We start from the raw sequence: 24,420 nt of genomic DNA on the forward strand, positions 1-24,420 counted from the left end.
CATGTGTTAGGGTGTGTTACTGGTTGATGGGAGGAAGAAAGGGAAGCTTGCTTCTCTCCCGTAGAAAAAGAAAATACATTCGTATGAATGCTATAAACATCATAAGGAAATGTTAGATGGCAATAAAAAGGGCAAACAGTAGCAGTTGCACCAAATAGATGTTCTTTAACATGTTCCCTCTTTGGCATTTATTAAGCCGTCAGGACCTGAAAGAAAAGGAAGTTTAATTTAAAGAAGCCTCCTGCCCTGCTTAGCTAGGGATCAGGTGCCCAACATGAAATAATAATGCATTCGACTGTCCATCTTTTAATAAGTAACCTTTATCATCTTGCATTCACCAGTGCTAACAGCAAACAGTAGGTATGAAATGTTGTCTGAATTCAAGGCAAACTGATAGAGTCTTTGTGACCTTAATGTGATTATATTTTTGCTAATGCATACAGTAAAAAGGAAACCAGAACTCTTGATGTGAAGGGTCTAATTTATTTTTTTTTAAAGTACCATTAACAGTGGATTTTTATGCACTATAGTTACAGGGTGGGGGAAAAAAGGTGGAATGTGCCTGTTTTGAATAAAGAACATATTTTGCAATTATATCTTCTTTCCCTATTCTGCATTTGCCATACTGCTTTTTTCTGTGATGTATATAAAATGTGAAAACAATTCTTGTAGACTGCAGAAAAAGATGTTTGTTTATTTAAAGAAAGGCTTTAAGTTATGGGAAGTTGAGAGAAGAAAGAGCAAGAAGAGATGGAAAGGAAGATAGACAAAGGGAGAAAGAACAAGCTGAAGAAGAGGATTTAAGGCTATTCATGGGGGTTGGGGGGGTTTGGTGAATATTCATTTTGTATCATAGTAAATTATAACCAGCTATTGCCACTGAAATGTTAACTGTGGTATGAATCATTGTCAGAAAAATATTAGTATTATAAACGGTCATGTACTTTATAATATTTTAAGCCCGTGTAAGGCATAAGTATTTGTGCCAAACTGAGCATGCAAGTAGTTTCCGTGATTTCAGGTGTTTTAAGTATCTTACTGGAGTGCGGCCTGTAGGAAAAAGTTAAATGTCTCTATTTAAGCAAAGAAGGATAAGACAAAGGCAAGGCTTATGTACTCTGTGGTTAGCTGGATTTGAATTCTGCAGTAGACTGGAAATAGTGTAGCAGTTTTATTTAAATATAAAAGTATAGGGTTTTACTCAAATATGAAATTAAATGATAAAATCAGTACAGTAACCCTGTGCTATTTATTTTGATATCTAATTTAATTTATTTTCTATTCTAATGTCTTCACCTTTTGATATTCCAGAGATGTGTGTTTTTATATACCTAATTGTATCATTTACGTTTTCAAAGGCTAACTGGAGGTTTTGGTAATTGGGTAGGGTGAAAGGGGCCTAAAGGTAATGGTTCCTCCAGAGCACCTAGCGGGAGGTAAGGGAGGCAGTTTGGTATTGGGGGATAAATATGTTAGTTGGATATTCCTTTATAATGACCAATGATTAAATAATTGGCAATATTGATATCTCAAATTGATATATTTAGGTTTCAGAGTTATCAGGTTGAAGTAGCAACACTGTATGGATTACAATTTGCATACTTGTTTTAAGGTTTTTTTCTGTTAAGGTGATTTTTTTTTAATGGTAGGTCAAAATATAGAGCCCATTTCTGAAGCAAGAGGCAAAGTCCCCAGCAAATGCTGTGACAGCATGTTGTACAGATAGTTTTTAATGTGATCCACCTTACATACCAGCTTTTGGCTAGGTATAGATGTTACACCTATCGTGCTTTAAGTGCGCAGAAAGCACTCTACAGATGTAACTGAACAGATGTTCATGGCTCTTAGAGTGCTTTAAAAATGGTGGGTTGCATTCTAAGTTAACTCTCGATGGATGAGGTGTTGGATTTAAAGCATTTCTGTTCGAGCACTTTATCGAAGGTCTGTACCGATCCCATCAAGGATGAACTTAGAGCATGATTGCCACCATCTTAGGTGGCATTGCACAAGACTGGCAGTGCCCCTGAGTCACCTGAGTCAGTGCCAGCTTCTGTTCCCAACCCCACCTCCTCCCTCAGGCCAGCTGTGAGCCACAGATGGCTGGAGGGCTAAACGGGGATTTCTCTTCCTGCAGCAGCAGCTGCCCTGGCCCTATAGTGCACTGTTGCCTGGCTAGAGGGGTGTAGGGGGAAGGGGACTGGGCTCTTTGTCCCCCAGCAGCCCCAGCCCCACACTGTACCACTGCCTGGCTGGGAGGGCTGTGGGTACACAGAGCTCAGACCCCTTCCCCCATAGCCCAGCTTCAGGGGCTAGAGAGGGAAAGGTCTGGGGTATTTCTTCCTGCAGCAGCCCTAGCCCTACAACATACTGCTATCTGGCTGAGGGGAGCTGTGGGGGAAGGGATCTGGGGGTCTCTTGCTACCTGGCTGAGGGGGGCAGTGGGGGGGAGGGGTCTGGGGGTCTCTCCTTCCTCAGCCACTGGCAGGGCCTGGGCAAGGGGCAATTCCAGCAACCTCCTGGGAGGGATGTTGGAGCACCTCCAGTGGCCAATGCTGGCAGGCTCCAACCCCCCACCCAGCCCCCCTCTAATAAACAATGAATGTCTGTTCAGTTCACTTGTACTCTAACTTATAGCACTCTAAGAAAAGTGTGATAGAGCATTTCTACCAGGGGCTTTTTGGAAGTCTGTACTTAGACTATTACTATTGGCATTGTAAGAACAATATTATTGCCTACTGAATTAAATATGAAAATTCTTGGTTCAAGCCCATGACCACCTGTGGTGACTGGTGCCTCCAGGGCCTAGGGGGGCACCCAGGGTCCCCCCACAGCTGGTTGCTGAGACGGGGGGCAGGAGGGAGGGTTCCCCACCATGTGCTCCACAGCAGACCCGGAAGTGCTTCTGGTCCACTTCTGGGTCCACTGCTAAGTGCGCTGGGGACCCCCCTCCCCACCCCCCGTGCACGCACTCCCATAGGATGCTTCATCTGCCCCACCACCTCAGTGTTCACCAGTCACCTGGTTCCTTAAGGTATGTAGAAAAAACATTTAAAGCTGTGTCTGTGTCCAAATCATCGAATTTCTCTGAATCTCTCCAAATCGATTCAGAGGGTTCTGATTCAATTCAGAGAGGTTAAAGGGTCTCCTGATTCGATTTGGATTCAGAGATTCAGCCGCCGAATTGGGCCAAATCTCCACTGAATCCAATCAGCGACCAAAGCTTCGCACAGCCCTACAGATCAGCATAAAACCTCAGCTACTTCTACTGCAAATCTTGTGAAACATATAAGTGCAAACGTGATATATAAAGATTGTGTGGAACTGTACAAAGCAGTCTATTAACTTGGCTGTTTTGTGAAATATTTTGAATGGAAAAGATCTCCTGCCTAAAGGCCCAATTCCATGCTGTGCTAAAGTGGTGAAAGTTAAGAGCTTTTCTGTACCTCCATAAGAAGGGGCCTTAAAGGAGAGGCTGAGTGCTCAACTGGGGAGGTTGCTGACTTTTTCATTCTTATGTGATGCAGATCTTTCTCAAGGCAAGCTCATGAACACTCTCAGCACCTACTTTAGTCAAGCAGAGCTGAGGGCAGGGGCAGATTAATGCATGGGCCAGTGGGGCCCAGACTAACGGGGCCCCCTGGAGCACCAGGGGCAGCATGGCCCAAGCAGGCACCTGGTCACAGGCATCCGGGGCAGGCAGCATACACCTCCTCCCCTCTGGCCAGGCCAGGGCCAGAGGCTAGGGGTGAGCATGAGGCTTCATGCAGGTGGTGGCAGCTTTCTGGGGCCATCTATTGCCAGGAGACTCCATGGGTGGCCCTGCTCCCACTCTCTGCTATCTGAGGGTGGCCGCCAGCACCAGCACTGCTGGGACAGGACGGGACAGCCCCACCCTGCTACGGCCAGCAGAGGGGCAGGCGAGCAGCTGAGGGTGGCTAAGAGTGGCACAGAGCCCATGCTCTCGCCCCAGCCCTGGCATCTCCCACAGTGCTGGAGGACTGCAGCCCTGACTGTAGCACCTGCCAGGCAGAAGGGCTGGGTTAGGTTGAGGCTGGGTCTGCCTTCACCTCACTGGTGCTTAAGCCCCACAACTTGCCCCAGACATGCCAAGGAGGCTGGGCGGGCCCAGCCACAGCCCCCTTGTAGATGCAGGGGGAACCTGCCCTCGCCTGTTAGTAAAAATGATTATATGAAGAGCACAGTAGAGTTGCAGGTAAGCCTTTTAATATGCGTAGTTGCTTGAAATGCTAGTTTTTTACTTGCATCAATTATTTTCTACTGGCAATAGCTGTGATACTACTACAGTGACAAGGCAGAATAATTTGCTTTCAAAAGGAGCGCAACTGGCAATTCTTTATTGTTGTATTTACTTGACTTATAAAATTGTCCCTGTTGTTTTCTAAAACCTACCAGTTGAAGGTGAGATGGAGATGCTACAGTGGTTAAAGATCTAACTTAAGCCAGGTGAATTAGGGTTCTCTTCTTTGAACTGCCACAGGCTTTCTGTAAGCCCTTAGGTATGTCACTTAGCCCCAGCTTTAGAAAGGCATAAAGATGACTAATTCCCTCTTATTTATGATTTGGGAATGTGTAGCCGGATCCAAATGTGCAGGCATATGAATGTGCAGGTGCCACAATCATCTTTGCAGTCCCACAAACCTCACATGTTGCACGTTAAACCATGCCCCACTGTTAATTTGCAGCACTGGGGCAAAATTTGCTATCAGGAATTCCAGGTAGCAAAAAAACAAAACAAAACAAAAACCCTTGGGGGGCGGGGGCGAAAGCAGTGCAAAACATGCCAAAGTGCCATGTTCTGGGACAAACACAGAGAAGGGGGGAGTAGGCAGCCCAGAGCCTCAACACTGAGGCACTTGGAGATAAGGGAGCAGGCATTCCTGGCCACAGCCACTTCCAGAAATTGGCTGCCATGCGACCGGCTGCGGGGGACACCCCCACTGTTGGTGAGATTGGCCATAGGGGGGATCTCCCCCCTGGTCACTGACTGGTTGCTGGGGGGTACATGCCCCTCCTGACTAAGGTGGCACCAGTCACCCATGCACAGAGCTGCCTGCTCCCCCATTTCTGTGGCTGGCCAAGGCACTGTGTGACTCGAGACAGGGGCTCCACGTGTCTCAGGAAAGGGACTGCACAGTGGCGCCCTCACCCTGAGGCATGCAGAGACAGGGGAGCATTCAGCCCTGGGATGCCTGCTCCCCTGTCTCCATGTGCCACTCCCTGGCTGGCTGGGGCACAGGGTGCCTCAGTGTAGGGGCTGTCTGCTGGCTAGCTCCATGTTGAGGCACCCTGTGTCTCAGCCAGCTCCCACCCTCCAGCACATGGAGCAGCGGGACAGTGTGTCCCACTGCAGACCGCATGAGCAGAGGCGTGCACTGCAGCACAAAGGAGCGGCACAGATTTGTGCTGCTGAAAAACTGCATCCCTGCTTGTATGGACTGCTTGCGTGGACTGCTCATGTGGACTCATGTAGCCTGTGCGTTCATTTTTTTCCCCATCAGTAAAATGTAGTAGTACTGCTCAACTTAGTCCCTGTAAGGATATATGCATTTAAAATTGTGAACCATTCAGTTATAGGAGGAGGGACAGAAGATGGTGGGGCATATCCCCTGAGATAAACAATTGAATCTGGGCTACAAACAACGTTTTCATCGTCATTATCCCACCTCATACCTGAACTTAGAGCACCCATCCCACTATTTGATCCAAACACCACAGAAATGATTGGGAGTCAAGCAGGGTGTTCTTCTGTAGTGTCTGCTTGCATATCAGGTGAAGTGGTAGCAGCAGAAATGCCTCCAGAGCTGTGCACTCAGTATATTCAATGCCACCCAGAATTATCCTGGTGGTACTAACCATTTATGTTGCTGTCCCTTTCTAAAGTTTTACTGCCCTATGATAGTACAGCCGTGTTGTAAGACTCAATAAATTAGTGTTTGTACACCACGTTGATATTGCATGAAAAGGGCTGTACAATTGTTGCAAATGATATAACAAGGGGTAGTTGCCTGAATCCAGACAAGGGCAATTTTAGGTAAGAATTTAGCAAAACATTTTTAATAATGCAGTCAATTAGTCAATGGAATTATTTGCATGAAGAGGTTGTTGAGGCAACTATAACTAGAAGGTTTAAGAGTAAATTAAATAAAACAGAGAAGAAATTAATGGAGGAAGCAATCCAGTGCTAGAGTTGGGGAATGGGCTGCATCATAGCCTAAGAGGCCCTTGCCAGTCTGTCAGCTATGATCCTCTAAATCAGACACAGCATGCATAACTTGTAGTACACTCAACTCTGTTTTGTTAACTGGATTGTTCTAGCATTGGAGAGTCTTCCCATTAACTGTAGGGAGGGAATGAATCACATCTTTCCATATATATTTTGTGGCTGTATTTTTCCTTCCTGGAAGCTTTGGCAAGTACTTCTCAGAGGAGATAACAGATGGCAGAGAACAAGTTCAGTTTATTTGTGTGATGCAATAGACCTTCCAGTCGCTCTGAAATTATTATTTTACCACATTTGTTCATTGCTCAGCCAGCAATCTTCAGACTTCTCTCCAGACTTGGAAAGAAAACTTAACTCTGCACTGGCTGCTACAGCAGCTAGTCTAGATTAAGAGATGAGTCTATAATATTAAGTACACTACATGTGTATAAGAAAAATAGATATGGGCATAAGGGGAAACCTGCCTATTTGATTCTAAAAAGACAACATGTATAATCTGATGCAGAAATTGCATATGACTTCATTTATACACATACAGTTGTGCGCCATTTCACCAAAGTACCTAAAGTGTCTTGAAAGTGAGCTGGAAGAAGTAGGGAAAGGTTTCATGTGCAGTAATAAAAGCAGGTACATTGTCTTGAATAAACAACCACATGACAAGAATGAAATCCTGTGATTGAACCTACTGCAATCAATGAAGTATATAATTCCTTATTATTTAATGCTCCAGTATAGTTTTATTATAAGTAAAATCTTTTGTATAAGCTGCATCTCATAAGATTGTGTATTGTAAGACCTTTATGCTTTAAATAACAGAAAATAGTGGCTGTTTGGGAAACGTGAAAAGCATGAGCCCACCTCATTGGAATTGTTCATTTTAGCAAGTGCACCAAGATCAGGCACTAAATTAGTTAATATAGGATCAAATGCAAGTAAATCATTGGTTGCTAGTGGGTGTGTCTGCACATAAGCATTTACTGTGCAGTAAACAAAATTACTGTGCAGTACTGGCGCACATCTACACGTGCATGCCCATACTGCACAGTCAGTATGCCGAGTTCAGCGTAAATTTGATATCTGCATCATGCAGGTATCAGATTTATGCCCAGTTAGTTTGCCCAGCCACTAGGGGGCCAGCCTGAGCCCAGCCCCAGGGCCCCTGGCTTGCCACCTCTCCTGGCTTCAACTTGGAACTAAACTTAGTCCTGAGTGCTGGAAGCGATATGGCCAGAGGCTGGAGCTCCACCCAGTGGCCACAGGAGCACACAGCAGGCTGGTGTGACCTGGGACTAAATTTAGTCCCAGATCATCCGCATGTGTAGACATCAGCCTATTCCCACTTACTGCACAATAAATTTAAACTGGCGTAAATACACATGTAGACACGCTCACTTTGTATTTTTTCTAAAAACTTCCCAGGTTAATTTAGTCATATGATATGGCATTAGGAACTTGTTTTAGTAATATTCTAGTAAAACTAAGTTTTAATTTGAACTTTATGAGGTAACTCAGATTCAGCAGATCTCAGTCTTTTCAGTGATGGAACATTACTTCTCATACACAGCTGTCATATCAAGTTAAATTAAAAAGTGTGTTAATATGCAGAGATACATTAAGGCAAACTGGTGTTTAATTTTGGTGGAGCAGATTGTGCAGATCCTCTATAATCAGGAGTCAACATGAAGTAATTTTTCTTTTTCTGTGTCAAGACAGCAGGATTGGGCTCATTTTGATTATAAAAGAAATAGACTGTATACCTTTTCACTGCATCATGCTCATCCAGCTAAATTTCTTGCTTTTCAAGCATTGCAGATAAGTAAATCGCACATAAAAAATTTAGTGACAAGGTCTCTTCTTGCACATTATTAGGCACTGTCGGAGCCTTGACCAATTATAATAGGTCATCTTACTCTTGTTATTAAATGACAATGGTCATTAAAATGCCAAACATTTTGACAGAATTCACTTTATAAAATGTCAGCAAGTCTGTATGTTTTTATTAGTTTCAAATCAATTTAGAAATTTCAATAGAATACTTGTAAGTATTCCCAAAGCAATGTCCATTTCTGACTTTCTGCACACACAAAATATTACAAATTAATCAGATTTTCAGATTTCTGCATAATAGCTCTGCACATTTATTGCTTAATCCCATTATAAAATGCTGTTATGATTGACACATTGCTGTAGAGATAGAAGTCAATTGAATAATATGTAGCAGTCAATTTTATTTGTACCCTAATGTGGTGAGGAAGTTTTTTTTCACATTTCCATTATTTATAAGTCTGTCCCCTTGGAGAATATATAGAAGAATTTGTTTTAAATGAGCCGATAATACCTTCTTTAAAATTTATAAGTATGACAGAATCATATCCTTTCTTCCTTTGCAGACCATGGCATACCAATATACTGGTTCTGAATTGTCTTGCACTTGCTATTCATAGGATAAACATTGGAAAAGGGGATCTTGTTAGGTTTACTTAGAATTGGATTTCAACAACCCAGCAGAAGAAAAACTAACAGAACAAAAGCTACCGTACTAACTAAAATCCTAAAATTGTAGCTAGGTTTTTCTTTATTTAAGACTTTAAGCACCATCAGTCCTTTAGATTCAGGAATAAAGTCAATCTGATCCTGCAGCCCTTGCTGAAAGAGTTTCTGACTCAATGGGAGTTCTGCCTAAGACAGGTCTGCAGGATTTGGCCTTAGCTTTGAAAGCCTCTTGTTGGTCATTAGTTACCGCTGTTATGGATTTTCTTTTCATTCTCTTTTTAATGTCTACTTTGAGGTCTTCAGCAGAATCTAAATAGCCGTACCAGAGGATGGTTTATGTTCAGCATGCTTATTTTCAAGTTTTTGTTGGATTCTGATTCTCTTAATTAGTGCTAATATGTCCTGGTGAAACAGAGTTCTGCTTTTTCATTTTCCATGTACATTTACAGAAAGGAAGGAAGAAATGTCATTCACAAACAAGCATTTTTTTTTCACTTTTTCTAGTGCTTTTTAGTGAGTGATACAGGATTTTCTGCCTCCATAAGTAACAAAAGAAAAGGCATGATTAAGATATTAAGTTGATGCGACTTGATTGTGTCTCCGATTTGGTTTGAGAAATTAGAATTACTGGTGCTCACCTAAGCATAAAAAATGTAGTTCCCACACACACAGTGCTCATGTACTGTATGTAAATTACTGTATAATACAACCCACATTAGCTGTGTTGATGATAGCTTCAGTTTCACCGCTGTCAGATTTCTATATCTCTCTGAATGAGTTGGCTGGCCTGAATGAACGTTAGCATAATTTATGCAGCTGATAAGTGATTTGAGCACTTGAGTTATTGATAAAACACTTTAGCATATCATTTTCAGCTTGATGTTATGTGACATCACAGTAAAATGTAATGTGCTGGTCCCCAGGCTAGACATTAAGGTAGAGCTTCTCTTTGAATTCCAGGGGCCAGAGGAAATACAGTGCTGTCTGATACAAGCACAGCTGACCAGCACCAGACCAGTCAGTCCCACCCAGCGTTCCCTGTTGGGCCCCAGGTCAGTATCTTTCAGTCAGCTTAATTAAAAGAATGCAGCTTGATTAAAGTAATTAACAACAGCTCAAAAAGCACCTAACAGTATCATGTTAAAAATAAGGTGAAAGATCATGGCTGTATTAATATACGGCTATGTGCAGAGAAACATGTGCATGCCACTTATATTTTATAAACATGTACTATATGTGGTGTTACTTAAAGAAAAAAATGCTTCTATGTGTTTTTTGTTTGGTATTTTTTTTTTTTTTTTAACAAACAAAAAAAAAAAACAAAAAAAGCCTTTTTTTTTTTAACAAACAAAAAAAAAAAACAAAAAAAGCCTTTTTTTTTTTAACAAACAAAAAAAAAAAACAAAAAAAGCCTTTTTTTTTTTAACAAACAAAAAAAAAAAACAAAAAAAAACATTTTTTTTTTTTTTGTCCAGGGAGTAAAATGTAAATAGTTTGTGTGTTTATAAAATTAAGTTATTTGAACCTTACATCAGTTACTTTTGAAACCCAGGTCATGATTTAATATAAAAACAAGTTAATGTAATTTTAATGCAAGCTTAGCTTATTGGGTTTGACAATCCTGTGCATCACATACAGCTTGTGCATTAATAAAGAAATCCATTCATTTTTGTTTTAAAGCCCAATTTTTATTTTTATTTTTACGATAAGGTATGTGTGCACAATAGTGTGGTTCTGAACAAAGCAATAAAATGTTTGATTTTTTCCATGTCATTTTGTACAGTGATTTTTCAAGTTCAGCCAACTACTCCAGGAAGCCAAGCAGATACGTAATGTTCTAACCCACTTTACAAGGCAGTCTGTGAGCATCCCATGGATTGCATAGCTCCCGGCAATTGTTAATGTTGTGTCTAGTTTTTAGCAGGATGGAGTTGGGAAAACTGGGTTTAAATATTTGCAGGTTGGGTTGAATTTGGCTTTCTTGAATTTATTAACCAACTTTGGAGCATAGGTAGTATATTCTTTTTGGGGTAATTTGACTTAAGCCACACTTGGATTTCAGGAATCATAGCATTTGATATGATTTTTCAGGGTTTTTGGCCTCAATTTTCAGGATCCTCAAGGCTCTTTTCTTGTTAGTGGAAATGTGTGCTCTATTATGTTACAGAAGCAGTGCATTGTGATTGTATGTATGTACTGTAACAGTACCAATGGTCTTGGGCACATTGTGGTACACTTTTAGCCATGCTCTTCCTTTTTTCAGGTGTACAGTAAAATATACTCACTGTATATGTTTCATTACAGCCATTACTGACAGCACAACAGTTAGCCTCGGCGGTAGCAGGGGTGATGCCAGGAGGCACTCCAGCCCTAAATCAGCCTATCCTTATTCCTTTCAACATGGCTGGACAACTGGGTGGTCAGCAAGGACTGGTCCTAACTCTGCCTACAGCTAATCTCACCAACATCCAAGGGCTGGTAGCAGCAGCTGCAGCAGGAGGCATTATGACTTTGCCATTGCAAAATCTACAAGGTAAACCATATCAATACATTTTTACAGGTAGATCCATTTTGTCAATGAAAATGCTACTCTGGATGGCAAATCCTATTGAAAAGTCAATAACTTGATTATTTTGAATATTGCAGATATACGGAAAGCATACTGAATACTTACTGTGTTTTCACAGAGGAAGTTTCAGCAATATTTGATATAAATATTCTGTCTGAGTCCATAGGCCAGTACTTTGGAAGTAGCAAATTGATTGTTCTGTCATTGTTGGTTGATGTCTTTTTTTCCCACTGTTGATTCTGAAATTTGGAAGTGGCATTATGAATTCAAGTAATCTGTTCAACCACTGCTAATTCTTTGCTGGGGGATTAGAGTGCAATGAGTGAACCAGTGCAAATAGATACTAAAGATCAGGATGAAATCATTTTAAGACAAAAATGCATTTAATATTCTTAGTATAAAAATACAGTTCCCGTATGCAATTGCTATTGGGCTCTGCATTACATTACCATAATTGTATCTACCATGTAACTGATAGTACTTTCTGGCATTGTACATCAGAGCTGTGTGCATCCCAATTAACATACCCTGTTGGAGCCAGCCAGACAAATTAGCAGTAGTATGAGGAGTCTGTCTTCTAATTAGTTACCACCTTCCATGGTTTCTTTGTAAAATAATCAAGATTGCAATGAAATGGAATAAAGTGCATCCAAATCTACACCAAATCTGACTACCTTTTCAGCACCTTTGGGCAGCTGATGGCTAGCCTCATTTAGACTAGACACCAGTGGTTCAATGAGGCACACAACTGGCCCGGTCCAGTTTAAGTATGCATCTGACTAGTGTGTTCTGAGCACTGTGTGCACTCCTTAGCTGTAGCAGAAGGACCAGACCTGCATCTCTGCCTCATTTTGCTTGCACTGTAATGTTAGACTGAGAACCCAGTACAGCCAGAATAGCATGTAACTGTAATTTCGTAATGTTCTTGTCCAATCAGTGAGTATTGCTGTCAATAAAATGCTACAGTACAACATCTCTAATGTTAAGCATAAAGGTGTATTTACCTATTATTCAATTGTGTTCGTTGTTTCTTTGACAGAGGTTGTTCATGAGGTGAGTTGCACAACGGACAACAGATAAAATGTTAACAAAAAACCCACAATGAAACTGTAAGAGTGTCTTGACAGGATTAGGAAAAAAAGTGCCTCCTTTATGAAAGAGATGGAGGGTGGGAGCGGGAAGGATCAAATACAGATTTAGACCTTTCAATTTTTCTTTTTTCTTTTTTTTTTGCTGACATAAACTCTGGGAAAAGTTTTCCACAGACAAAATAGGAGTTCTACTAAGTGAATGCTGTACACAGCACTCTGCGCACTTTTTAGGTGATTAAACTCCCATTGTTGCTGATGACTTGATGGATTGTTTGAAGTGCCAAAGTCTACAGGTTGTGAAAGAGAGAAAAGGAGAGACGGTTAATGCATTGAACAAACTCCCTTACAAACTGCGAGCATGGTGCTCTCACCTGTTGGTGCAGCTACATGCCTTTACCTTGTGCATGTTTTAAAGTTTAATGTCAACAGACCTTTCTTATCATAGTTGTAAATGGTTTTCACTTTAATGTTTTAAATAATGTCTTTCTCGTACCATTAAGCTGCACTGAGGAACCTGTCATTCATAAATCATAGATGAAAAGGACACACTAATGCACAAATTTTGCTTGTTTAAAATTTGAGAGTGCATGTAAAATAGGGAACTGGAGATTAAAAAAATAATGTAGGAAGAGGAGTGGGTAAAAGCCAATATAACAAAGTAAAGGGGAAGTGGCTTTTTAGTGTAGGTGGATGATGAAATCTTAATGAAGAAACAGGCATTATAAAAATGTATCCCTCTACTCAAGAGTGTTCCAGCTTATGGCTTCTGAGTGTATGGTATTATAAATAAACATAAGCACATACAATCCTTACGTCACAAATTCATCCTTCTTTGTGAAGCTAGATACTAAGGACTAAACGTGACAGCCTGTGCACTTGAGTTCAGTCTTGTGTGTATACTCATTGGCACAAAGTAAGATCACTTTTAAGCAAATTTTGCAAGCACTGACCTGAGTAGCTGTAAAGTTTTTCTTCAAAATACAAGAAAATAGAAAGATAGGATTTGGTACAGAAAAGGATCTCTTCAGTCTGTTTCCCACACTATTGAAGCAAAGCGTGTCATCTAACCCTGTTAATAAATGCTTAAAAAAGAGGGAAGGGACTATAGCATCATTGCAAATGTCACCTCTTTTCTTTGTTTTATTCATTCTTTTTTCCTAGCCTCACCAGTAGTATGATTTTGGCAGCATTAACAACTAGAGTAGTACTGAACCATGGTCTGTTTACTTATCTAGCTCCTTCTGCTCATATCCAAGTGCTTCACAGCTTTGATTGTATCCCAACTTTGTGTAGTAAGGAAGCACTGTTATTCCCATTTTCCACAGGGGGAATTAAGGCATAGAGAAACCAAGGATTTGGTGCATGAAAAGAGTTGCCCCAAGACATGGAACCTTGAGGCAGAAGCAATATAAGCAAAGTCCATAGAAGGAATAAGCTACCAAGGGGAGAAATCACTTTGTCCCCAGAAGGAAATTGCTCTGGATGGGTATTAAGGTAAAATTTCCCCAGTTAGGGCAGATTTATATCATTTTCAGGAGTTATCACATAGTCTCAACTTTTTTTTCCCTCCTACCTGGAGTTTTCCTGAGCACCATGTGTGACTTAGGTATTGGTACCTACTCAATTTGTGATTTTGCAGATTTTGTGGAAACCACAAAATTGGACATTGTCTGCAAAGTCTGCTAGATCAAAAAAAAGTACTAAAAATAAAGCCTCACAGCCCACCAGAGCAGAGGGAGGGATCCACCAGCACAAAGGGGAGCAGCTAAGAAGATGGCAGCTAAGAAGAGGCCACCCCCTGCTATTGCCCCTTGCTGCTGATTGGCTGAAAGAGATGCCCATTGTGCAGCTCTGCCCCTCTCCACCAATCAATGATGAGGAGTGGGGCTGCATGACAGGCAGCTCTCTAGGCCAGTTGCATGATGGACATCCCTTTCAGCCAATCAGTGGTGAGGAATGGGGCCACTTGTCAGGCAGGCCAATGAGAGGTGTGGGGGGGCGACTGTGATAAGCCTGCGAAAAGGGTGGCTGGCTCCATGATCAGCCTGGAAAATCAGCCTTCTGCCTCCTTGATTTCAGTAAATCCCTACTCATATAACTTACCCATGGTCACTTTGGAAGCATGTGGCAGAGCACAAGCTTGAGTCTGAGTGAATCTGAGTGAATGCTTTAAGCTCTAGATCACCCTTTCTTTTGAAAGTGACTCTCCTACTTAAGACACCTCCTTTACAGTACACAACTGCATGTTTAATGAAAATGAGACAGAGAAGCAGATTAGAGTGCCACAGTTTATGATGACCTCATCTATGTGAGCTGTCTTCAGTTCCACTGCATTCAGCTAATTCTCTAATTCTCTTTTCTTCATCTTCTGCCATGGCCTTGTAATAGATAAGGACACTTTGTCTTATTGTTCGGTATGAAAGTATGCTTATTAGACCATTTGGAGAAGGTCAGCATATTCTTGTTTATTCTTGCCCTTTGTGACAAGGAGCTGACACGTGGCCAGTCATTGTACCAGCCCATTTCTCTGTCTACAGTAGTCTGCCCTCATTCACCTTCCAAGTCTTGCTGTTCTAAAACTGTTGTAAAATACAGGAGGCTGCCCATTTAAGTGCCCTGATGCCTAGGACATTATACACAGCTCCAACCTTCCCTATACCGTGTCCTATGTCTTGCAGATAGCATCCAAAGTACTTTATCCTCTGACCCAAAAACTCAGCCTCAAAAGATCTGAGGGCTTACTGGGGTCTCAACACCTCTGCCCCCTCATTGGGACTCACTCACTAACTACTCATGGGGCTGGCCTATACACAGTCCTTCAGGTGGCCCCTACTCTATGTGCCTCTGTGCAGCCCTTCAGGTCACCCCTGCAACCCTACTCTGTGTGGCCTCACTTCAGTTGACTCCTCTGCCCCCTACCTGGGGCCACTCTTTGGACCCCCTGCACTGGGGTCCTAGGGTCTTATACCCAATGGGCTCTGGTTTCTATAGGTATGCCTGGCCCTACTGCCTGTCCTTACTCTGAGTTCCCCACCAGGTTGTGGGGGCTGGGACTATATGATGCCCCTTACTCACCTTTCACTAGGGTGGCACCTGGGACACAGCATGGCATTTCCTGGGAACCACCCTGCCATGGGCAGACCCACCACATCATCCATCCCTAGCAGGGTGTAGTTTTTCATCATTCCCCAGGACCAGGAGCCTCCTCCATCCCCATAGTTCCTCCCTATACCTCCAAGATGTTCCATGAACAGCAGCTCCAGGCAGGCAGTGTTTTCTCTGGCTGCTTACAGCAAACTTCTAGCTCAGCCCTGAGGGCCTGGGTTTAAAATAGAGGCTGCTCATCCTCCTTCTCCTATCACAAGGGCCTTCTGTGGTCCTGTGACCACCTCATCAGGGATGACCCGCACCTGCCAGCTACCCTGCTGCCTGTCTGGCCCTTAAAGTGACAGGCATCAAAGATGCTCTGCCACACCCTTTCTTTTACCATTCAGACTGAGCTCATTGACTTCAAGTTCTAAACCTCACTATAACAATTCTTAGTAACAAACACATAATTTAGTAATGTTCAGTCCATTTCACTCTTAGATATTTCAATAATGAAGGTGAATTATATGCTTTGTGATTAGATGGCATAAAGTCTGTGAACCTAACCCTGATTAGAGTTTTTCCTCTTGCTTAAGTATAAAACAAAATTTCTATAGACTACAGTAGGAGCAAGATAAGTAAGGCTCAAAATGGGCAAAGCCTCTTTTAAATGTCCCATGGTTCACATGGAGCAATGAGGTAATGTGGCAGGACCTGATGGATAGACCCAACTCAATATGCTGGAAAGGCCCACTGGGCTTGCATAGACATGAGGGAGAACAGTGCCCAAAGCCCCCTGCTTGATTTCAATCACTATGGCAACTTTGAGGCTTTGTTTTTTCTGCTGTGTTCAGATCTGTCCAGCATATTATTCCTATCTCCACCTTCACTGGATTCCTTAGTGGAGACTCCCTTCAGTAACTCATATCCCTGTCATTTATGGAAACATGAACCTTTTCTAGACTGATTCTCTGCCATTTTATTCTGTCAGTAAATTTCTGATGCTTTTAATCCCAGCCATCCAGGCTGGCTGGCTCAGAATGACACCCAGAAATTTTCTGGAATAATGTTTAAAATGGTACTTAGTCCAGTACAGCACTTGACCACATACTTAACTTTGATCATGAAAGCAGTTCCATTAAAGTGTATAGAGCCATCAAACTGCATGGGGGGCAATGGGAGTTTGCAGGGTGATTACGAAAACAAGGAAAGAAAAAAATGTGGGAAAAAAAAAGAAAGCATTCAGTGATAAGAACCATGGGGAAAAAAGTTAGTGGTCAAGATGAAAGAAGACATTTTAAAATACAAAGAAGGAAGGTTGATAAAATGCAAAAATTGGAGCCATGAAAAAAATGATACATACTGTATAATTAGTCAGTAGAATGGACATGTTTGTCTGTCTGTGAGTTACCTATAAATAGACTAATTTTTACCTGATTTTTTTTGTTCCATGAAATCGTTTAGACATTTTCTGGGCTTGGTCTTGTACCACTGAAGTCAATAGGAATTATTCTGCTGACATCAGTGAACACAGATTCAGAATCTAAGTAAACATGATCTTAGCATACAGTTTCCTGGCATGCAGCTCTTCTTGACTAAATATTTCAGTATGCTCAATTCACCATATTATGATCATGGGATATGATTGTCACCATATTGTTTCTACTCCCTGATTGGATAATTCAAACTTATGTGAACAGGAGGAGGGTGCAATATTTGAAGACAACCATGTAAATACTTGTGGTGAAAATGTGTATGACATGTTATCTACATGGGGTAAGACGAAGCCACAGAGAACAGCATCCTGAGATCCTCATGAGCTTGAGGACAAAGACAGTTATTAGCAGTGTGAAAAAAGATAATGGAATGTGACCCATAGTTGTTTGTAAGACTTCTGCTTTCCTTTGAACAAAAAAAAAATCACTCCTACTGGGGTTCACTAAACAATAGTGACACTTCAATGGTATTTATAACCCCTAGAAATAAATTGTGATTTCTTTTCTGAAATATTTGCAAACATTTTCTTTTTCTTGTGCCATATTTTGCAACTCTAATAGAAGTGTCCTGCGGGCAGCAGAAGCTTCAGAGGAGATATCATACCACCACTGGTGAGAATGTAGGCAGTTGTTACTGTGGAAATTTGTTTGTATAGTGTAGTTGTTCTTTTATTGCTCTACACTAACTGGAGGATCCAGCACTCACTGGGCACATCTACACCTTTTCTGCCAAGTAGACTAATTAATAATGCAGTAAATGTCTCGAACTTACACGTCGTGTTATTAGGCCACAGTAAACTAATAAACTCCACAGCAGGATATTACTTGTAAATACAAGCATTATCCTACTGCAGAGTTATTTGCTGCACACGTGCAGACACTGACCCGGAAGTAAATTATACCCAGTCAGCCTAGCCAGCAGGGGGCCACACTCCTGCCTGTTGCCTAGCCACATGCCTGGGCAACTGCAGGAGCCTCACAGCCCAGCCACCCACTGCTCAGGCCTGACTCCCCACGTCTGCTGCCAGCCCAGGGCTGCCCCCTGGACCACACTGCCATCACCAGCTGGAGCCCAGGCCTGACAGCTGTGCTCCCTGCCAGCCTAGGACTGGTACCCAGCCAGGTGTGGCCAGAGCCTGGAACTCCCCCTGGCTGCTGCAGGGGGGGAAGTACAGGGTAAGAGCACCCATGGCCTAAACTGCTCCTCCCCCGCTCAGTTTGTTGCTGTGCTGGGGCACATGTAGATGCTGCACGTGGGAGTAGTTTATTTATTCACATTAATTGCATGGGTAGACACATCCACTGAATTGCAACATGTGCTTTGCAGACCACCAGTGGTGTCCAGGGACTACAATTTGGGAATTTCTGACTTAATGACTATCCCAGCTATAATTATATAAAGTTTCACATGGCAGTGTTGCAGAGATCTGTACAGTTATGAAGTTTGAACAATATTTTCAACCTCAAACTGAGTTGCCAAAGGGACACAGTGAGTTGGAATTTCTAGCCTACTGACACTGAATTGCATGCGTTTTATTTTCACTGCAAACTGTAGTGTTTCTAAAGTGGATGTCAATAATTTATTTCCAAGTCAGGGTTTCTCAGTCCTGAGTTCTGAAAGATAGAAGAACAAACTATCTCACCAAATCATTAGTGAAAGTCTTCTATGCTGAAAGAAAGCCTTATGCTACTGAAAATGTGAAATCATTAAATTACATTATTTAAACAGCAGCAAGTCATATTTTTAACTGCTGTACAGTGGAGAAAAAATTATTAAACAGCTGGAGAGCTTGGAGATAGCCATTAAAATGCACTGATATGGTAACAGTAGACATAAGTAATGGTAAAAAAAAATAATTTTAAAGGCTTTTTTTCTCTTAGAGATCTGATCAGTCAGTGCAAATGTTGGGTAAAGATGTAACAGTGACAGAGACACAAAATGTATTGTTTACATTTATTAGATCTTGTTTCATCTTAACATAGATTTGTATCTTTAATTGTGCTACAGATACAAAGAAAGCATGCACTCTTCCCATTCCCCATGTACATACAGCTTAAAAATTAGGTACAGGATGGATATGAGAAAGAAAGAGGCAGAAAAGAAATAAATGGCAAACCTCAATTGCTTGCTGATTTAGAGCCTAGATTCCAGTTTTGAGAACATTTTTGCCTTTTAACTAAAGTGATGCAGTCCCTATTCATTTGTATTCCCCTTCAAGTGACATGAAATAGCTTTCAAAGTCTACAGAAAGGCACTGTTTCACTTATGTATTTTAATGAGCACCAATGTCAGTAATAATCAAAATGATGTTTCACTTAGAGGAATAGTTTATTCCCAGGTACTTATGCAGTGTACCAACATCACCAGAACAAGAATGATAAGGACCAAGTAGTGCTGCAGTTCGGCAATTTCGGTGAAGCTCTCAGACCAAATATGCCACCATCATTATAGGAAGCCAGCTTAGAAAACAGTTGCCAGGCAAGACTCACTTGCAGAAAGGAAGGGGTCAGCTAGCCTCCTTGTCTTTGAGGATTCAGGGATTTGTTCACGGTAAAGGAATGTAAATGATAATATGCCTCTAAGTATAATGCAGCATGTACAGTGTTTATGCAGATTAGGCAATCACCAGAGCCAGGATTCTCTGGACTGGCAGCATAATTCCTTGGAAGCCGTGTTGTAAAAGAAGTGAGGAGATAAGAACATTTTAGAAGCACATGATCTTGTGCCTCTGTATAACTTGCAAGACCTGCAGTGTTACAGGGCCTAATCCTAATCAGGACCTAATGCTTTGTTTCTTCCATGTGAGAGGGATACAAATCCTTTCTGAAGGATGAACTGGAAGAACCTCACTGAGTTTCCCTATTCTCCCAGGTAACTCTGTAGGTTTTTCTCCAGAAAGCAATTCCTTGGCCCCATATTATTTGCTCATCTCATGCAATGACAAAGTAAATACTTCATGGAGTAAATGTGAAAGACTTTAGACTTTTTTATTTACTACTTACTATTTTTTGTTCACTGCACTAGCTGTTGGGTATTTATGTTTTTGGCCCCATAAATTAAAGACGTAACATTATGAACATTAAGATGCCACAGTAGTGTGGGTACATGTGCATGTATGTAAGTGCATATGCATGCTGTGTTGCTGATTTTCACCAAAAACAGACGCCAGACATACTTGACTTAACTAATATGTAACAGTGTTTAAGTTAAATCAGTTTATTGAACTTCTGTCCTAGACGCCCTTGAGTTCAAATTAACTCTCAGTCCCCCAGCATCCCTGAATACTTTGTACCTCCACTGCAAACTCCCTCTCTCAGGGTGGATGGGCTAGCTTGGCCCAAGCTGTCTGATCCAGGAGGCTGAGCAGGGAGGCATGCCGTAATGCCCCCCGGCTTCTAGTCTGGGCCATTGCAGGCGTGTGGCTGCATTTCTGGAATCAAAAGTGAACGTCTGTTCATTTGCTTATTGGTTCAATCTACACAGCTTAAACTACCCTGCAAAGATTGAATCAATTCAGCCTTGGGCTTTTTGACTGTCTGTATTTAGCCCTCATGACTGTGGATCACCGTAAGTGAGAAGGCCATGCAGTTCAACTTAATTCTAAAAAAACAGGTTCCCTTTCAAAGTTATAAAACCAAATTGAGTCAGTCTGTACAGAAAACTCCCTCCAAACATACCTGCCAAGCGCTAGATGGGCAAGGCAGAAGCTGGCTGCTCCTATTCAGCATTCTTCCTGGTAGTTGCATGATTTGGTTTTGAGAGAGAAAGAGAGATGTTCACGGGAATATACCCGTTTATTCAACAATAAATATCCTCCCCTCAGCTCAAGCTGATGCTGCTCTTGGCAGGAATATTCTGTGTGCAGAGCTCCAAATGAAATTTCTGTCAACCAGAACATGGATGCATTTTAATGCTGTTTTTAAGTATATCTTTGTACCTGTTTCCAGTAGCCTTTAATCTTCTTGAAATTAGAGCATGACAATTTAAACTAATGTAGAAAAAATTCATTCAGGTAATGTTAAGCTTTTAACTTACAATAATTGTTCATTCCAAATTTTATTGCCCTTGTAAGTGCAAATACTTGCTGTTGGATGCCTCTCTGTCTCTTACTTGAGCATTGCAGTACCTTGCCACATGCCCTGGTGCATCGTATGCGAAAGAGTTAATTCATACATACAGTAAACACACATATTGCTCATATGAGCTCATATGCTGACTTGAGACTGAAGAACTGCAGGGTAAGTTAAAGATGGAGTACCAGGATAGATTTACAGCTTTCAGTCTTAACCTCCTTACTTTGGTGGGTTTAAGTCAGACATTTATAGACTTTGTGGTTTAATTTCTTTTGTTTTTCTATAGTATTTATATTAATAAAGTCCCTATGATTCATGTTTTAAAACCTCCCTGGATACAAACTTGTGTTCCTGATAGACCAGCAAGACTCTAATCAAGTACATATATATTTAGGGACTCATAAAAACAACAAAGTCTTTATTGACCAAGTGAGTTTACGGGCATTTTTAATAATACAGATTTTGAACCCACAGACCGTACAAGCTAACAGCTTGGGACCCAATTTTTTAATGAAATTTCTTCAAAATCTATCTGGTTTTGTTTCATTTAATGGAGAACAAAAATAAAAATAAAAATTTAAAAAAGCTTTGAACCTGCATTGTGTCCTTCTTATTAAAGTCTCTGCATATATTCAACTGGGAATATTTACAGGATTTTTTAAATTCTGTTTGCAGTTGAAACTGCTTAATTCTGGAAATAGGGCACACTACTTTTTCATAATGTGGTGTACTCCACATTACTTCATTGCTGGAGTTACTTCATTGCTGGAGGCCAGTGGTCACATGAGTTCATGGACTTGAATAGCCATACAGCATAAAGGCAGGCAAAATTCTTTGGGTAGCTGTTAGGGCTGTGTAAAGCTTTGGTCCCTGATTCGATGCGGTGGAGATTTGGCCTGATGCGGTAGCTGAACCTCCAAATATGAATCAAATTAGGAGACCCTTTAATCTCTCCTAATAGAATTGGAACCCTCCAAATTGATTTGGAGAGATTTGGAAACATTCGGCTATTCGGACATGGACGCAGTTTTAAATGGTTTTTCTGCATACTTCTAGGTACCAAGCGGCTTGTGAATGCTGCAATGCTGGGGTGCATGGAGTGTCCCATAGGAGCATGGGGGGCTCCCCAGCATGCTTGGCAGTATACCCGGAAGTGGACCAAAAGTGGAAACTTCCAGTCCACTTTCGGGTCTGCTGGGAACGCACTGGGGGGGGGCCTTCTGTGCCCCCCTGGCTTGGCGATTGGTGCCAAGCCAGGGTCTGGGTGGGCTCCCAGGGTTCCCTCACGGCTGGTCACCAAACCAGGGGGGAGGGGACCTAGTGCATTCCCTGGCAGACACGGAAGTGGACCAGAAGTACTTCCAGTCCACTTCTGGGTTCACCACTGAGCACATGGGGGGCCCCCCCATGCTTCTGTTGGACACTTCATCTGCCCCAGCATCTCAGCGCTCACAAGCCACGCCTGGTACCTCAAGGTATGTAGAAAAAACATTTAAAACTGTGTCTATGGCTGAATCGCTGATTCTCTGAATCAGCATCAAATCTTCAGATTTGAATTTGTCTGAATCGAATCAGGGACAGTGATCCAAATCACAGACTACTTCATTTAGGAATGTAGGTCTAAGCACCTAAGAACATAATTATATTCTTAAGTTTCAATCCTAGTTTTCTCATATGCACACTTCCCATTGACTTTAAAGGGAGTCTCACCCCTGCAAAGACCAGATATACCTGCATCATATTCTTGGCATGCATTAATCACATACAAGCTGTTGATGCTGGATGTAAACAATGGAAATTATGCATTCAAAGTATAACTTAATATTCAGTAATAACCTACATGGTAAAAATGTTATATGGAATAGATAATGTGTGCCTGCCATGGGCCTTGGTGAAATCTCTGCAACTCTAGTGCTTTCAACTCATATGTTATATACTAAAAGACCCAGTTCACATTTTCTTTTATACAAGTCAACACATCCTTGAAGCACAAGAGCATTAACTGAATAGGAGGCGCATGAATGTGTAGTATGAATAGTATATTGTGTAATAAGTAGAGGGTGCTAGGGAACCACATTGTCCCAGGATGAAGATCTCTTGCAGCCCCAGGAACACTGGAGCAATACAGGCTTATTTTCAAAGTAAGACTGTCACATAAGGAATTGTGTGCTCCCTAACTGCACAGTGTAGAGCTATAATTCCATTGCAATATTCCAGCGACACCCTGAACCTTGGCAGTGTTTTGTAGAGTTTCCTAGAATCTCAAAATAGAATGATAACTCAAACTTGCTCTAATGTGGTGGCTCTTTGCATTGTGAGTTCTCTGGGGCGGGGACTGTCTTTGTTACATGCCTGCAGTGCCTTACACAATGGAGTTGATTGTTGGTTGGGGTTTTGAAGCACTACTGTCATATAAATAATAATAATGTAGGTTAAAAGAGGGGCTTCTTTTTCTTACTGTTTTTTTCCTTCTCTCTTCTCTTGTGTCTGTATTCCAGATCCCCCTTCTGTGTCTTTTATCCTGTTTCTCAGCTTATCTTCACAGGCATTCTAGTCTTTCTCTCAATTACAACCCACTGCACCTCCATTCCCCCATCACACACAAAATAATAAAGGTAACATCAAAACTGAGCAATACAAAAGGATGAAAACGCTCACTTTTTTAATACCTTGCAGGAAATAATGGAAACTCCGCTGAGGTATTCTGGTGGCATCATAAACCATAAAAGTAAAACTTGAGTGGTTTGTTCAGGTCACCAGACCCTGATATGGAATTATATCCTTTGGGTAAAATTCTACAGTCATGGAGATCTTCATGCCCAAGTCTTTTGCTCTAATCCCAAAGCTGCTTTGGAGCTGCTTATGTTCTTCTGACACTTTATGTTTTAGAAGCACGTAGCCACAATGGATTTAATAAGGAGGAGAGTCAAAGGGATCGCAAGACCTGAGTTCTCTTCCCCTGAGTTCTGTCACAGATATCTGGTATGAACTTATGCATAGTATCTCTCTGACTTAGTTTCCCAATCTGTAAAATAGGGGTGATGATACTTGAAAAGAGGCTCATATAATAAATATGTATTAAGTGCCTTGAGACCTCAGATGGAAGGAGGATTATATAATTACAATCTGATGCTGTAATTGGTAAGTGTAATTACTAGTCATAAACCCCAACACAGGAGGTCATGAGTTATTTCAGGATTAGAAATTGTGGAAGTAATTATCCAGATTTGGACCTATAATGGTTACTTCCAACCAAAAGAAGGGGAACAGTTCTGCTGCTACTCTGTGTACCTCTAGAAGTACCATAAAAATTGTCCGCTTGTGGGTTGGAATCGAAAGTCTGTGTCCATGTCCCATCCCCCCCCCCCC

General features: G+C 41.6%; 1 protein-coding gene across 1 annotated transcript in view; it reads left to right on the forward strand.

Annotated features, from left to right (window-relative positions):
* POU6F2 (POU class 6 homeobox 2) overlaps positions 1–24,420 on the forward strand; it is a 393,965-nt gene that overhangs the window by 114,741 nt on the left and 254,804 nt on the right. Inside the window, exons 2-3 of the mRNA XM_019509078.1 lie at positions 9,695–9,786; positions 11,039–11,267. Of these exons, the coding sequence (XP_019364623.1) occupies positions 9,695–9,786; positions 11,039–11,267 (321 nt within the window). The remainder of the gene's footprint in view (positions 1–9,694; positions 9,787–11,038; positions 11,268–24,420) is intronic.

The sequence above is a fragment of the Gavialis gangeticus genome, unplaced genomic scaffold, assembly GCF_001723915.1.
Source record: "Gavialis gangeticus isolate Ggan-Ray unplaced genomic scaffold, GavGan_comp1, whole genome shotgun sequence".
In the NCBI taxonomy this organism is placed as follows: domain Eukaryota; kingdom Metazoa; phylum Chordata; order Crocodylia; family Gavialidae; genus Gavialis; species Gavialis gangeticus.